At 34.4% G+C, this 16053-nt stretch overlaps 1 protein-coding gene and 1 long non-coding RNA gene across 12 annotated transcripts in view; one reads left to right on the top strand and one right to left on the bottom strand.

The window, feature by feature from the left end:
* Positions 1-15522, bottom strand: part of LOC139777305 (galectin-7) — a 275279-nt gene extending 259757 nt beyond the window's left edge. For 2 of the 11 annotated variants that reach the window (XR_011719322.1, XR_011719323.1), the window contains exons 1-2: positions 14990-15517; positions 14125-14421 (exon numbers count right to left, since the gene is read on the bottom strand). Coding sequence is in view for 4 of the 11 variants with exons in the window: in XM_071714639.1 (XP_071570740.1) it covers positions 4273-4347; positions 14125-14208 (159 nt within the window). In the remaining 7 variants the exon portion in view is untranslated. Of the gene's footprint in view, positions 1-180; positions 238-1779; positions 1888-1979; positions 2208-2555; positions 2679-2751; positions 2856-4272; positions 4348-14124; positions 14422-14989 lie in introns of those variants that run through there. The other 9 variants (XR_011719313.1, XR_011719314.1, XM_071714639.1 and 6 more) reach the window with 9 other exon arrangements.
* Positions 8921-9816, top strand: LOC139777307 (uncharacterized). Its single transcript, XR_011719324.1, has 2 exons — positions 8921-9479; positions 9649-9816. It is a non-coding gene; the product is annotated as an uncharacterized lncRNA (long non-coding RNA).
* Positions 15523-16053: the final 531 nt, after the last annotated feature.

Below are 16053 nucleotides of genomic sequence, written 5' to 3' on the forward strand. Positions count from 1 at the left end.
GCGATTGGAGCAAATGAGTTTTTGGAGTGCGTTGGAGTGAGTAGGAGCATGGTGGGGCATGTGACGCGAACAAACCCATAATTAATCCTCTGTAGACTAACCTATTTTTCACTACTTAGTCAATACGACTAATTCTCCGCAGGTTAGTCTGCAGAGGGTTAAAAGAACAACTAAACTAACCTGTTCAATGTAATGCTTCCATTCGTCATTATTGTATATTTGGGAAGCGCTCACTTCCTAACAAAATAGAAAAATAATAATGTTAAAATACATTATAATCTTATTGGAATAATGCATTCAATAAAATTAGAATCGATTGTATATATACAATACGTCATTTACCTCCTTGCATGACATTTTCCATTTTCACCATCAATTATCACTCAATCACCACATTTATTCAATAAAAAACATGAAGAGAATAAAACTGCAACATGTATTAAACATGTGTATCGAATTTTAACCTCACGCTGACGGAGTATGTTAAATGGAGTTTGATGTTTGGTGACATGGAGCGGTCTCAATATGGCGGTGCTGGAGGTGATGGTGGGGATGCGAAGTCGGTAGTGGGGGTTCGATGTCGCTTCTCTCTTATATAGGACTCTACTCTCCCCTATCAAATATTTGATAGGGAGTAGATGGAAGAAGTACATGCAGGAATAAATAGGAAGAATTGAGATATACAAGTAAAATATAATTTTGTATATAAGTAATATAATTATATTAATATTTATAAAATTAAATATATGTGTTTGTATACATTTTTAAAGTTATTTAATATGAGTTATGAGTAAGTATTGCAAAGTTGCTAAATATTATGGATAATTTTTCACTGAGATTCTGAACAATATATAAATACATATAAGTAAACATATGTTTAACTAATTTTTAACATTCTCTTTCTAATAATAGAAACAAAATGTAATTTTCAAAATTAGTTACTCTTTAGTAAACTTTAATTTGTATTTATATAGAATCTCTTGTGTATTGTTTTTCGTGACAATATTACATGAATGATAGTAGTTCACGCTACAATTGCGCGACTAATACTTGAAGGATATATTTGTTTTATGATGTATAAAAGAATATGGTAATAGAATATTTAGATATTACACATATAATTATGTTTATTAAAAAAATTTGTATCAAAAAATTACATTGACGAAAAAAATTAATGTAATTTTTATGCTTTTAAAATCATTGTGCATATTTCGGGAGCACATAAATTGAGGAACATTTTAAGACTAAAACCAATTCGCTATCTGTATTTTAACTAGTACTTTACTCTTGTACGTATGGGGTGCTCACGTTCGGTTCGGTCGAAGGGGATAAGCACGAAAATTTCATTGTGCATATTTCGAGAACACATTAATCGAGAAACATTTTAAGACAAGAATTATTTTGCTTTCTGTATTTTAACTGATACTTTACTCTTATATCAGTAGTATAAATCTTTTTTTGCGTATATCTTTTAAACTATTACAGCTAGACTAATTTTGTTTGAGGCATTTGAAAGCACATAAAAAGCACATAATTCTAGCATATTGAGTTTTTTATTTTATATGTAATTTTAATGAGTGGGGGTGCTAGCTTACGTTAAGCCAGCACCCCCACTTTCAATTGCGATTTCCAACGAAACCGCTCGAGCACAAAAATCGTGAATAGAGCACATAATTAGCGCATAAAGAGCACTTAAGTTCTGCATATGTGTTATTCCGGTTTTTTATGGGGGGAGGGTGCTAACTTAACAGACATAAATACATTATGTTACTTTTTTACCTTTTAAGATTTTTTCTTTGTTTACGGGTGTTTGCAAATCTAAGCCATTCCATTATAGAGTGTTCCAAGTCTTTCTCTGTATTACAAGGGATTGTTGTCTAATAGCCTCTAAAACAAGAAGAATTCAATATAGTTTAGATAAGAGAAAGGTTGTAATTTAATATATACATAATTTAATTATAATAAGCAGCTTTACTTACGACTTGTGTAAAAGCTTCTTGGTCATCTTTTAGCATTTCCTCAAAAGTAAGAAAACTGTTAATAGAAGTTAAGAGAAGATATTCTCCAATCTTAGTATCTTGTACAGAGTTTTCCTTATGATATATTGTTCACTGATGTTTATCTTAGCCAGGGTCAAATTTTTCAAATGGTGGTTTTTTGAATTTGATACAACAATTGATCCCATATGTTAAGACATATTCATTGCCCTGTACATATAAAATATGCTTACAATAATATATTTATATACTTTAGAGTGTGATAGCACATATATGTGAAAAAAAATATAGAAATAAATAAAAAGTCAGTTTTGGTCTTCTTTGTACTGATCGTTTGTTACATCTATCAACTTTATACTAATTTTATACTAAATTACTCTTTCAGTGATACATGCAAACGATGATGTATTAAAGCCGTACAATACTTCTTCAACAAATCGTCTTTATGCATATTGTATCAGCTTTATACGTTATCATTTACATATTTCGCCAAATTTTGAGATTATTTTATAGGAAGTTACACTGTTTGGTACCATCGAAATAATAGCATTAACGAACCTTGATGATATTTTTGATGTCCAAGGACAAGTCTATTATAGAACGTAAATAAATTAATTGATATTTCCTCTCTTTTGTAAATCTCTCTTGTAAATCGGAAAATAAATCCTGCATCACCAGCTACTATTCATAGCACGTATGGTTAATTGAAATCTTATCATTAATATACAACTTTTAGAATATAATAGTTACTTACTTGAATATAAATATGCTGTAAATAAAGAGCACTCCGCACTGCTCGATCGACACACGTGTATACGCACTCACGCATCGTATGTAGGATAATCATGTACATCATGGCTGTCGCGATGAGCGTTGCGTACAATATAAAACAATAACATTATAACAACAGAAAATTAATGTACTACCAATGTTAATTTCTAAGTCCAAATTACAAGGAATTTTGAACTGTTGCATTGATCTCAAATAAATGTCAGAGTAACATTTGAAAAATATTTTCTGTAACGTTTTTAAAATATTTTAACAACATTCAGAAAAATCATATTACAAAATAATATTTTTCAAATATGTGTATAATATTATTAAAAAACGTTTAAAAAATACACATAAAGTCAATATTTCTAAACGTTAATTTAATGTTCCTTGCTTACTGGGAATATTGTGTAAATAAAACTAAGATTCAACGTCTAGAAAAAAAGATTTTCTAAAATGAAGGTTTATTAAGCAAAAGCACATTTCAGGTTGATAGGATAAGCAGTATTGCGTGTAGCGAGAGATGGCGCAGCAATCGAACAAAGACAGATGCCTCTTGTTAGACAAGGACAGATATAGATATATAACATAGAAAACAGGATTAGAAATGTTGACATTACCACGTCGAGGAAGTTCGGCCTCCACTATAGGATACCCTTAAGAGATTCTCATTGGGACGCCATATTTGTTACTTTCATTTAAGGGTTTATATTTTTAGCGTTTATACCGTCATTTTTAAGGATTAACCATTAATTGAAGGTTAACTATCACTTGAAGGTTTACCATCATCCAAAGAAAAACTCTTAAAGTTGGGTGTGATTTTGGACCGCCAATTGAAGATTAACCTTCAAATAATGGTTAACCTTCAATTGACGGTCCGAAATCACACCCAACTTTAAGGGTTTTTCTATGGTGTTTTTTTAACGGTTAACACCAAAATTTTTGTAAAAAAAATTACTGAAGCAAAAGTTTCATTGTTTTGGGAGATAAAGATGCATGATATTTAGTAAATATAATAAACCAATAGTTTATAATAATATATATTTATAGTAAACTATATTAACCCTCGAACACCGCACTGGGTTACAGCTGTTCTGAACAGCGAAGAGTGAGGGGGTTGGGACTAAGCGGGTTAGGACTAAAAAAACTTATGCGCCCTCCTACTACAAATTCTCCCAGATCGCAACTATAGTGCGTTCGGAGTAGCGGAGTAAGGACGTTGCCAATTCAGTTTATGGTATGGTAACGTAGCGTAACGTAATGTGAGTCAACGCACAAAAAATGTATCGGTTATGGCGTTATACGTTTCTTGTACGTTGATCTACGTTACGTTACGTTACGTTACCATACAAAAGTCTTGTGCGGAGGCTCTTACGCTAACACAGTGCGGTGGTAATGTCAAGAAAGTCGTGTATTTATTTTATATTAAATATTTCCTTATTATGACTTGAATATATTATTATATTATAGCGATGAAATTGAATGATTATTTATTTATTCTTACTTGAGAAAATCGCAGTCTGCTCCAAAAAGCCGTTGAAACAAACCTAAACCGACGCCACGCCTCACTTTTGATTTTCTATAAAATTATTGAAATATTGTAAAAATACACATTAACGGTCCCAAGATCTTGACCTTGACATATATTGTCAAGAACATGGTCCTGAGTAACTATCAAAAGGTTTCAAGCATCGCTCGTTGCTTATTAAAAAGTTATTAACAAAAAAGTTTAAGAAATATAACAGTTTGTGTCAGTGCTAAGAGAAGTAATTTGCTGATATGTATGTATAAACAGTACACATGTAGGCGAGGGAGGGGTGGTAGCCCCTCCCCCTGAGGCAGGGGTGAGCCTTGGTTCGCGTGAAAAGTTGAGAATCCGAACCGTACAATGATAGACCTTTCGCTCTGTAAGCAGGGATGGGGTGGGGTAAGGTGGACCCCCTGGTAAAAATTACCGTTAGAAACAGTTAGAAACAGATAGAATTTCTGATGGTATGTAACGGAATCCTATCCGCTGTAACTGCAAGCTTGTCTAGCTCTATCCGTTTCTGTAAGCAGCACTATTGTATCTGCAAATACAGACAGAAAATGTAACGACGTATAACTGTATCTAATGGAAATCTATCGGCATACAGCATCTATAAGCTTTTGCAATAGAAAAACTTGTCTGTTTCTGTCCGCATTCTGTACGCATCAGATGCTGACGGTATCTATCCGTAATTGCGGATACCGCATCCATCTGCATCTGTACGCAATGTCGACCTACAAGAATTTGTCTGCAGCTACGAATACGAATCCTGTCTGTTTCTGTCCGCATTCTGTACGCATCAGATGCTGACGGTATCTATCCGTAATTGCGGATACCGCATCCATCTGCATCTGTACGCAATGTCGACCTACAGGAATTTGTCTGCAACTACGGATACGAATCCTGTATGTTTCTGTCCGCATTCTGTACGCATCAGATGCTGACGGTATCTATCCGTGATTGCGGATACCGCATCCATCTGCATCTATACGCAATGTCGACCTATAGGAATTTGTCTGCAACTACGGATACGAATCCTGTATGTTTCTATCCGCAGTCTGTACGCATCAGATGCTGACGGTATCTATCCGTAATTGCGGATACCGCATTCATCTGCATCTGTACGCAATGCCGACCTATAGGAATTTGTCTGCAACTACAGATACGAATCCTGTATGTTTCTGTCCGCATTCTGTACGCATCAAATGCTGACGGTATCTATCCGTAATTGCGGATACCGCATCCATCTGCATCTTCGCGACGACGCCGCTAGGCGGCGCATGATGGAAAGCGTTTCTCACATTTAAAATACAACCAGCCATAATATATAAGCAGGCGTTCTGTCAGGCGACAACCAGAAAAATTACAGTGTCGTAACTAAAGGAATCCCTTCTCCTGGCGTTTAAAGGTAGAATCTACCTGATAACTACAAACCTCCCACAATGTACATGTATTTGCAGTAATAAGAAATAAATAAAATGCATTTGCAGTTAGAAACGGATAGAGCGGGCAAATCATAATTGCATGCAAATGCAGATAGATATCCTGCCTGGTTTTGCAATCAGATGCGGATAGACATTCAAAATTGGCTACGTATAAAAACGGATAGGATTCATAATTCGTCTGCGCATAGGTTCAGATAGAAGTTCCGTTCCGTTAGGAATCAGTTAGATGCAGTTAGCCTTCCTCACCGTATTTGCGTACACAGTCTTATAGAATCTGCAACACTTTTCATCTGCTTCTATCCGTAATTGCAGGGAAAGAAACGCATAGTAAAACAGTCAGAAACGGATAGAATGCACGTTCTATCCGTTTCTAACGGTAATTTTTACCAGGGCCTCGCTTCGCGTAGATGGTTCTCTGGACAGCATTGTATTTTTCATGCAAAGCGAGATCCACCTCACCTTGTAACACCCTTGTTTATAAAGCGAAACAAGGTCTATCATTGTACAGTTCGGGTTTTCAACTTTCCACGCGAACCAATGTCCACCCCCACTTACATCTGTCTGCGGAGGAGGAGTGAAGCCCCTCCGCATATGCATTCAATAAATAATTTTTACTATTATAATCATACAATTATAGTTAAAGCAGAAAATACTTTGTAATCATGCTTTCTAACATATAAAATTGTATATATGTACTTTTCTATGCCAACTATTCTCTGCTTTAAATGACTTTTCAAAAAGACTGTTCAATATATTAACGATTCACTGCTTTAAATGACTTTCCTTCGTTTATACATGTACTATATTTCCACATACATATTAGTCGTTTATGCCTTTCAATACTCAAAATAACTGCTATAATTTTCAAATTTTTTTTGTAAACAACTTTTTAATAAACAACGAGCGACGGCTAAGACCTTCTAAAGGTCACTCAGGAGGGTAACTTTGACAACATATGTCAAGATTATGGTCATTGGGACTGGATCCGTTAATGTGTATTTTTACCGAATTTGCATCTGGGGATTTTATCATAGATCACCAAACGTTTTCTGTTGTAACTTAACGATAAGATACGTTTTCAATCGTCTATCGTTGATGCACGATAAATAACAATAAGTTTCCATTCGTAACTATAAGATGGAAAACCATTCGCTCGTATGCTGTCATGATTTTACGATAGATCACCAAATGTTTTTTATTGTACCTAACTTAACGACAAGGTACGTTTTGAATCGTCTATCGTTGATGCATGATTAATAATTATGGGTTTTTTTTCGTAACTGTACGATAGAAAACTTTGAGTTTCCTTTATTATGAATACACAATTGATTAAGATAGATTTTCAATCATTTCTTCTCGATAAATACCAATAAAACGATAGAAAACAATAAATTACTATAAGAATTCTATCGTGTGCCAACGATTGAATCCGCCTTCAACAAAGAATAGAAGAAAATTTCTGTCGAAAATTAAAATGTGAAACGATAGGTTACGATGGGAAACAAGATTTTTTGCAAATTGTATCGGTTTTTATCGTTTTTTTAAATCAGTTTTATCGATTTTTTTATCAGAGGGGCCATTATTTCTTATTCAATCAGTGGTGTACCAGTTTTTTTTCGTAAGAAAGGATACCCATCCAGTAAACAATTTGTCAGCAAATTGTAACCAAATTGACACCAAATACGCGCAAAACTTGTCGACAAATTCGGTGCGATCTGTGTCTGCAATACGCTTGTGTTTTGCTAGCAAAGCTTGTGTACATGACTTGACACCAAATTGACGCCAAATATCGAGCAAAACAGGGCAGCAAAAGTTCAACGGCAAATTTGCGCCATATTGTGAACAAGGCTTGCCAACAAAAGCTCGACAGCAAATTTGTGCCAAATTGCGAGCAAACCTTGATGAAAGAACTTGACGCCAAATTGACACCAAATACCGAGCAAATCTTGATGACACAGCTTGACGCCAAATTGCAGCAAGCCTTGTTACGTAGCCATTAATAAATACTAATATTTTTTTTTTTAGGAAAAATTAAAAGCATTAAATTATAAAAAAGCATATAATTTGTTATTGATTTACAATAAATTATTTTATACATATGTTACATATGTTAAAAGAAATCTTTATATTTATAAAACATTATAAGACATTTATAAAATATAACGGTGGCAATAAAGTAATTAATTATATATTAATTACAGTAAATGTTATACAATGTGAATTTACTAACATATGCAAACATTTAACTTTGTCAACAGCACATACAATATTTGTAAACACTCGAGAATCTTATATAATGCCTGGAACACATACTCCGTGCGCAGATAATGCATTGGCCGGTATAAGAAGGATTTATAGAATCTTACTGAAAACACGAGTATAATTTCTATGAAAATGCATCTAAAACAATATTCTTATAAGCCTAATACTACTAACTTTCCTTTCTTTAATCATACAATAATAACTACCGTGCATATTTAAACAACTAGTTCAAACTTGAAACACGATTTATTATTTGCAAGAATGCAAAATTGAAATAAACAAATGTTCACAATGTGCATAGTTCGTCGATTACGATGGAATAATGCAGTACTGTTGTCAGAAAGAAATAACAAAAGAATAATATACATCATTTAGGTGCAAGCAACCGAAGTGAATTTTGTAGTGTTTGATGTAATAGAAATTAATATACAGCAGAAAAAAACTGTTCAAACAAAACTTTTAAACCGTTTAAACAAAACTTTTAAACTATTCAAACAAAACTTTAAACTTTTACAGATAAAAAAATACACGATATTTCATCAACAGTTCCAAGATTATTTTGAGAAATATTTTAATCAAAGAAAGAATATGTAAAATTTTTAATATTGCAAGAATATGATAGTTATAAAACTAAAGCATTTCCCTTGTATTTTAAATTGTTTTAAATTGTTTCTATTTCAAACTAATATTACAATTTTGCCTTAATCAGATTCAAACGGCAAGTAGAATGAAACATTTTATTACATAATATTACATATTCTTTATACTCTTATAACTCTTCTTTAAGACTCTTATTTTCACGAAACATTTCGAATATTTTTTATTCTCATCACTATTCTCGCAGTTTTCAGAATTATCATCGTTGTCATCTGAATGAGCCTCGTTATTGTTGCCGGTGTGTCTGTTAATGTTAAATATATCTCTATAATTATCGTTATTATCGAAATCAAAGTGTTCAGAGTACTCAAAATGATCAGAATTATTAGAAAATTCAGAATGGTGAGAAAGTTCAGAATGATGAAAAAGTTAAGAATAATGAGAAAGTTCAGATTCTTTTTGATTATGAAGAAAATCTGGTATTACGGAACTTTGGCTTTTAACGGAAGCATGTGCTTGCTGAATATGCGACTGATCGAATTCAATTAAAGAATCTGTTGAATTGAGTTCTTCTACAACTTCAACATTCACTTTCTGCATTTTAACTTTCTTAGAAAGCTTATGAAACGGTGTTTTTTGGCATGTTTTAAAATAAACTGCAAATAAATTTAAATGTTATGTTTACATAAAATACATAGATTTCAAAATATATACTATCTTTACTCTTTAAAAACATTTATTTTTTCAGATTTTCTACTGCACAATCACTATAACAAATGGAATGTTAATGGAAAAAAATATAACTAAATTAATTAAACTAACAGTACAAAATAAACTTATAGGATGGAAGGCTGGCTGATTTTCTCGAGTTATAAAAAGGTCATCAATTTAAATTTAAAAACAAAATCTCGTTTAATTAAACAAATTTTAAATACAATTAACGTTTTACGTTTCGACTTTATATACTTAGTCTTCTTCAGAAACCTGATACATAAGAGATAATACATAAAAAATAATTAAAAAATAAAAAGAAATAAAATTGCTACAGATAAAAAGGATAGAGAACAAAGCCGCATACTTTGGACTGACTTGCCAGAAATGTAGCTAAGATCTACACTATGACATAGTATAGACCTTAGCCACAATTAATGTATATACGAGTTGTCAAAAATAGAATGAAATAAGTCAAGTAATAAAATTGTTACTATTATCTATACTGTTGTTATTATTATCAAACGATATTATTTATTATTTGACAGTGTAAAATTGTAATGCATATATTAAAATTACATTAGGGCTAGAATATAAACCAGACCCACAAGAATGAGAGCAATTCCAAGATCTCAAGACGAGAATTAACCAGATCTTACAGGGCGGAATTAAGGAGTCTGGATTACTGATTGAGATCAAAGTAAGAAAAGAAAAGAAAAAAAAGAAAAGAAAAGAGAGGGGGGCCTCTGCTTTTGTCTACGAGATCAATTCTAGGGCTAGAATATAAACCAGAGCCACAAGAATGAGAGCAATTCCAGATCTTAAGACGAGAATTAACCTTGCAGAGCCCCTTGTACTACCACGATCAATGTCGATCTTCCAATATGGCGTCCCAAATGAGAATATCGGAAGGGCCCTGCTCGCTGGACCGGACTCCTCGCCTCAATCCTCCCTCACAAGCTCTCCTTTTCCTGGCGGTGAGCTCTCCTTGGGAAGTCGAATCTCGCTCGGTTGGTCTCCAGAATACGTGCCGCTTAGCTCAATCAGTTACGAAAGAAGGAAAACGTACTCGTCTCGTCCGAAGAAACGCAGCAAGAGCGGCCATGACACTGAACAAGAGCGAGGAAGGAGGTGGGGGCGCGTTGAAAGTGGCGACTCACGTGTCGCGCCATCTGAATGAAACGCCCTAAACATCGCTTGGTATTTGGCGTCAATTTGTTCTTAAGTTTTGTTACCAAAATTTGCTCAATATTTGGCATCAATTTGGCGTTAGGTTTAGTCAACAAACTTTAACAGCAATTTGGTGCCAATTTGTTATCAGGTACTACTAAGCTTTGCTCGATATTTGGTATCAATTTGGCGTCAATTGTGTACGCATGTTTTGATACGTATTTGCTAGCAGTTTGTCGACAACATTTGATAAAACAAATTTTGATGCAAATTTGTACCATTTCTGAAACCAAAATTTGTAGCAAGTATTTGGCATTATTTGTTCGAACAGATTTGGCTATCTGGGCACTTATCCTTGAGTCCGCCCCTGATTAAATAAGAAATAATGTATGGCCCCAAAAGATCAGGCTTTATGTCCTTCAAACATACACAAAGTTTCATCAAAATAACCCGAGTAGTTTTCAAAATTTTTTGAAATAAAGAAATTTTTCCTTCAACTTTGACACCCTGTATTTTTTAAACTAAGCCGTTTCAAACATATAATCATATGAAGCTTTCGTCTTGAATTTGTGTGAGAAATCCCTTAAAATCTTTTAAAGTACTTGACTACCAACCTGTATATGTATACAGGGTGTATCTAAAAATTAGTTGCCAAACTTAAGGGGCATATAGAAGAGTTATCGGAATAGAGCAACTTTCCATTAGAAACCCATGTTCTCCAAAGTAATCCTGAGTCAGTACAAACCTGTGAATGTAAGTAACTTTATTACGCGGACAGCATACCAATGAAATAATCTTATCTGATAAGAATTATACATAACAATTCACGCGAATAATATTATTAGGCTATCAAAGTCCAGTCCTGATCGTAAATGGCGTATTCTCTAATTAAAATATTCTTAATTCGCACAAAATTTATTTAAATGATTTATTTAAATAAAATATATGTATATCCCGGAGTTCTGCATAAGTGTATCGTTCCATAACGGTTAGCAAGAGATTGTAAAAAACACCAAGACACCAGTTACTTTCAACTCTGCAACGTAAACAACCCACGACCCTTTGCAGGCACGAATAAAGCGTCGTCTACAATACACGGAGTAAGCGTGGAGTAAGGAGTAAGAGTAGGCAGGTGTAAGCATTATAGCCTGTTGCGTCCTAATTGGCCGAGCGTAAGTGTAAGAGTAAGAGTAGGAGTAAAAAATAAAATTAATTTATTTCGCTTACGCCCTTACGCCAGCTCTCTTAAACCGAAAATAGCCCTCTTCCGCCTACTCTTACTCCTTACTCCACGCTTACTCCGTGTATTGTAGACGACGCTTAAGGGGATCCTAAAGCGAAGGCCGAACTTCCTCTATGTCGATAATGTCAACATTTCTAATCCTGTTTTCTCTATATCTGTCCTTGTTTAACTATAGTAATCTGTCCTTGTTCGATCGCTGTGCCATCTCTCGCTACACGCAATACTGCTTATCCTATCAACCTGCATGTGCTTTTGCACAAAATAGTAGCGAAACTTTTTTGTTACGTTTTTAATTTCAGTTTTTCATGTACGGTATTCTTTGTTCACATTGTACGAATGGCGCGTGTATCTTATTTTGTACATACAAACTGTACAACTCCTGTATTAAGCAAACGTTTACGGTAGGTGACAGCTCAAAAATGTATTTTTTTAATTTTTTCCGATTTTTATCTTGAAATCAACACTCGCGCGATGTGTTTTCGTGCATATTTCAATTGTGTGCAAATTTTTTTAAGTTCTGTGCAGTCTACTCAAAATTGGAGCTCTCCCTGTAATTGTCGGTAATTTGGGTCAGTTTAGGATCCCCTTAATAAGCATACATAAAGATGATATGAAAGTACTACGTGAAACAACACGTAAATATCACAGTCAACTCATACTGTAACTAACTCAATGCCTCTTCACATGCATGTTGCCCGCAATATAGTTTCTTACATTCACAATAGGTTTGTACCCAAATAGCCAAATGCTGTAAGTTTAATTGTTGCCATGTTGCCAACAAGCAGCTTGTCGTTAATGCAACTAATTTTGACAAACTCGGGACAAGGTGAGACAGCATTATGCTTGTCGGGTTGAACTCATATGAATTATATTTCTATTAACAGCAAATTGATTGCAACGTGACAGCATTAATTTGTGAGGGATTTGTGACAATTTCATATTGTCAACACTTCATTAGCAACGAGATACAATTAAAAAACTTTATAGCTTGATGACATATACACAATAACGGATGGAAATCATTATATATGTGTTGTTGGCGTCATGTTTGCATCATGATGCTCAAGATGGAACGATGAATCATTCATTGCTGTCATGTTGCTGACATGTTGCAGACAACATAACGTACCAATATTGCGGACCGTTTGCTCTTGAAATTGCATCAACTGATTGCATGTATAAGCAGTCGTATAGCTGTATTTGTAACGTGTTCTATTTCGATGTCAGCAAATTTACAGCAAATATATAAAAACACATGCAATGCATTAGTTTGCTCAATATGCTCTATCACGCTTGGCTATCTGGGTATGTATTGACTCAGGATTAGGGCCAGCGCACGTACATTGCCGTAACGTCTTACGCCTTAAGTGAGAGTCTTGCGCTACGCGACACGTAAGCAAATCTTACGGCAACGCACAAAGAAGAATGTAACGTAACGTACATAATGTAAGACTTATTACGTTATGTTTTTCTTTGTGCGTTGCCGTAAGATTGGCTTACGTGTCGCGTAACGCAAGATTCACACGTAAGACGTAAGACGCTACAGCAATGTACGTGCGCTGGCCTTTACTTTGAAAAACATAAGTTCCTAATCGAAAGTTGCTCTATCCCCACTCCTCTATAGATATATATGCCCCTTAAGTTTGGCAACGACCTTCAGATACAACCTGTATATACATATATATTTAGACCCTATATATTATAAATATAATATTCCCATACAATACATATTAAATTACATATTTCATATTGTAATTATAATATATTATACATAGATATATAATATGATATAATATAATATTATTATATATATTCTATGTATCTTTTTTATTCTTACTTAGTTTTACGATTAAAAAATATCTAAGTACATAAATGTGTTTCTAGGAAAAAATTATCTATTTTTGATGAAATACGATACAGATAGATTCTGTATGATGATCGCATGGCACGACTAGAGAACAAAACGCACATCGGTAAATGGTAACACTGAATAGTATTTGGTCTTATGTTCATTTCTATCAGTCCAAATTAATTTTAAACTCGATTTAACTTATTTTTTATCTGTTTCTAATTCTTAAAACTAAAAAAAGATAATAAATAAGTTAAACAGAGATTGAAGTACAAATAGATATTAATTGCGCGAAAAAAACACGTAAACATACCAAGAACAGGAAGAGAGAGAGAGAGAGAGAGAGAGAGAGAGAGAGAGAGAGAGAGAGAGAGAGAGAGAGAGAGAGAGAGAGAGAGAGAGAGAGAGAGAGAGAGAGAGAGAGAGAGAGAAAGAGAGAGAGAGAGAGAGAGAGAGAGAGAGAGAGAGAGAGAGAGAGAGAGAGAGAGAGAGAGAGAGAGAGAGAGAGAGAGAGAGAGAAAGCTGGTACTGCTGGTATCGTTGGTACTCACCGCAGGCACAGTCTCCTCGTCGAAATAAGAGAAGTCCTTGAACGCCTCCTGTCTCGCTAGGGCGACAGTATCATTGGATGACATGTCTGGAGTACGACTCGACAACAAGTGACTGAGCTATGAACCGTGTTTCTCTCGACTGTCGCGCATCGCTCGTGCGAAGTGCGAATGACGGCACTTCTCCGCCCTCACGCGTTTGCTGCTTCGTCTATTCTCATCTGTTTCCACCTCCTCCCGGTCAAACAACGGAGCGGAGCAGACGCGATTGCGCGAGATCACGCGGGAACGTATAAAATCCTTCTATATCAAGAATAAATTTTGAAAATACCCGCTGTAAGGTTTGTCAATAGAATGCCCGTAGAAATATAACAGAATTTGGTAACAGAATATAATGGCAGATTTACTTCAAAATTAAGCAAAATCTGCCGTTTCTTAGCCATTTAAATGATAAATGTAGTCTATTTAAATGTTTATGAAATGACAGAGTCTGTTCAGTTTTCTCCGACAATCAGCTATCAAATTATGGGTTTTCTTTTGCTGAACTGGCTGCACTAGTTCAGAGTTTATCTTTTTCCTTCCAATCTCCGATAGGAAAAGATTCATAACATCATATTACGAAATCTGGATGAAATTGGAAATGCTGCAATTGTCTTAATATTTGCAGCAACACTAATGAAAATTTAGACCTTTGTGTAAATATTGATAAATATTTGCACAATTTACTTATGAATAGTATTTCAGCAAGACAGCAGCAATATGAGGAACTATCTTATTAGCGAAATATTTTTAAAATTAAATTTGGAAAAAAATTGCGAAATAATTGAGAAATATATTTAAGTTTTATTATGTATTATTCCTGTATTACGTAGCATATTCTGTGTTTTCTGGGTCGCCAATAGATGACATCCTTTCTCGTACGTAAAATATAATGAACGGTGGTATACGAAGTGTGATCAAAAAGTTCGTAGAAAATATTTTTTTCTGCTGACGTGGCAACACTGCAGCCCAACCCAAGGAACATATCGCAATCAAAATGACGTCATTTTAACGTCACATTGACCAAATTCACATTATTTTTTGGTCAATATGATGTCAAAATGACGTAATTTTTTAATTGCAATGTGGTTTCTCGGGAAAATGTTTTATCCGAACAAAGAACCAACATCAAATTTCTCGTGAAATTCGCTAAAAGCATTCGCCTGATTTAGCCCCTTAATTGCGACTTTTTTTGTTCCCTAAAAGTTAAAACGATTATGCGGGATGAACATTTTGAGGATGTGAAGAGCATTAAAACATCTCGTTCCATTTCGACCGCGCAAAAAAACTGCGTTCACAAATACTGGCACAAAAAAATACGTATGCACTCGATCGTGACCAAATTTGCACTGATGACTCGTAAAAAAGGCTTCCCCTTAGACGCCAAACCACCATAGAAGCCTACAGTGTTGCCACGTCGGCAGAAAAAAATTTTTTCCACGAACTTTTTGATCACACCTCGTATATCGTATATATAACTATTATACAAGGTGTATATAAATATACCTGTTACAAACTTCTAGGGCATATAGGGGATTCAAAGTAGACCAAATTTTAATAAGGAATTTATGTCCGAAAACGCATCATTTGCGAGCTGAAGACTGTTAGTATGTTCAGTAATAGGAATAATTCTCACAATAACTTTATTTGCTTATATTACATTACAAAAATGTTTAGCAATGTCAAAACAGATGGCTACAATAAATACTCATAATGATGACCACCAACTTCGATGCAAACATTGCACCTGCAAAGTATTTTCTGATACACTCTTTCAAAAATGTTAGGCGTCATTTGGATTTCTTGCGCTGCGGCCAGAATGCGTGCTATCAGATCTTCCTCTACAGGGTCTCGTAAACCTTTTGTAATGTAATGTAAATAAGCAAATAAAGT

This window comes from Temnothorax nylanderi, unplaced genomic scaffold (assembly GCF_030848795.1).
Source record: "Temnothorax nylanderi isolate EJ_2023f unplaced genomic scaffold, tnyl_v1.0 TNYL_tig0144_pilon, whole genome shotgun sequence".
NCBI lineage: Eukaryota > Metazoa > Arthropoda > Insecta > Hymenoptera > Formicidae > Temnothorax > Temnothorax nylanderi.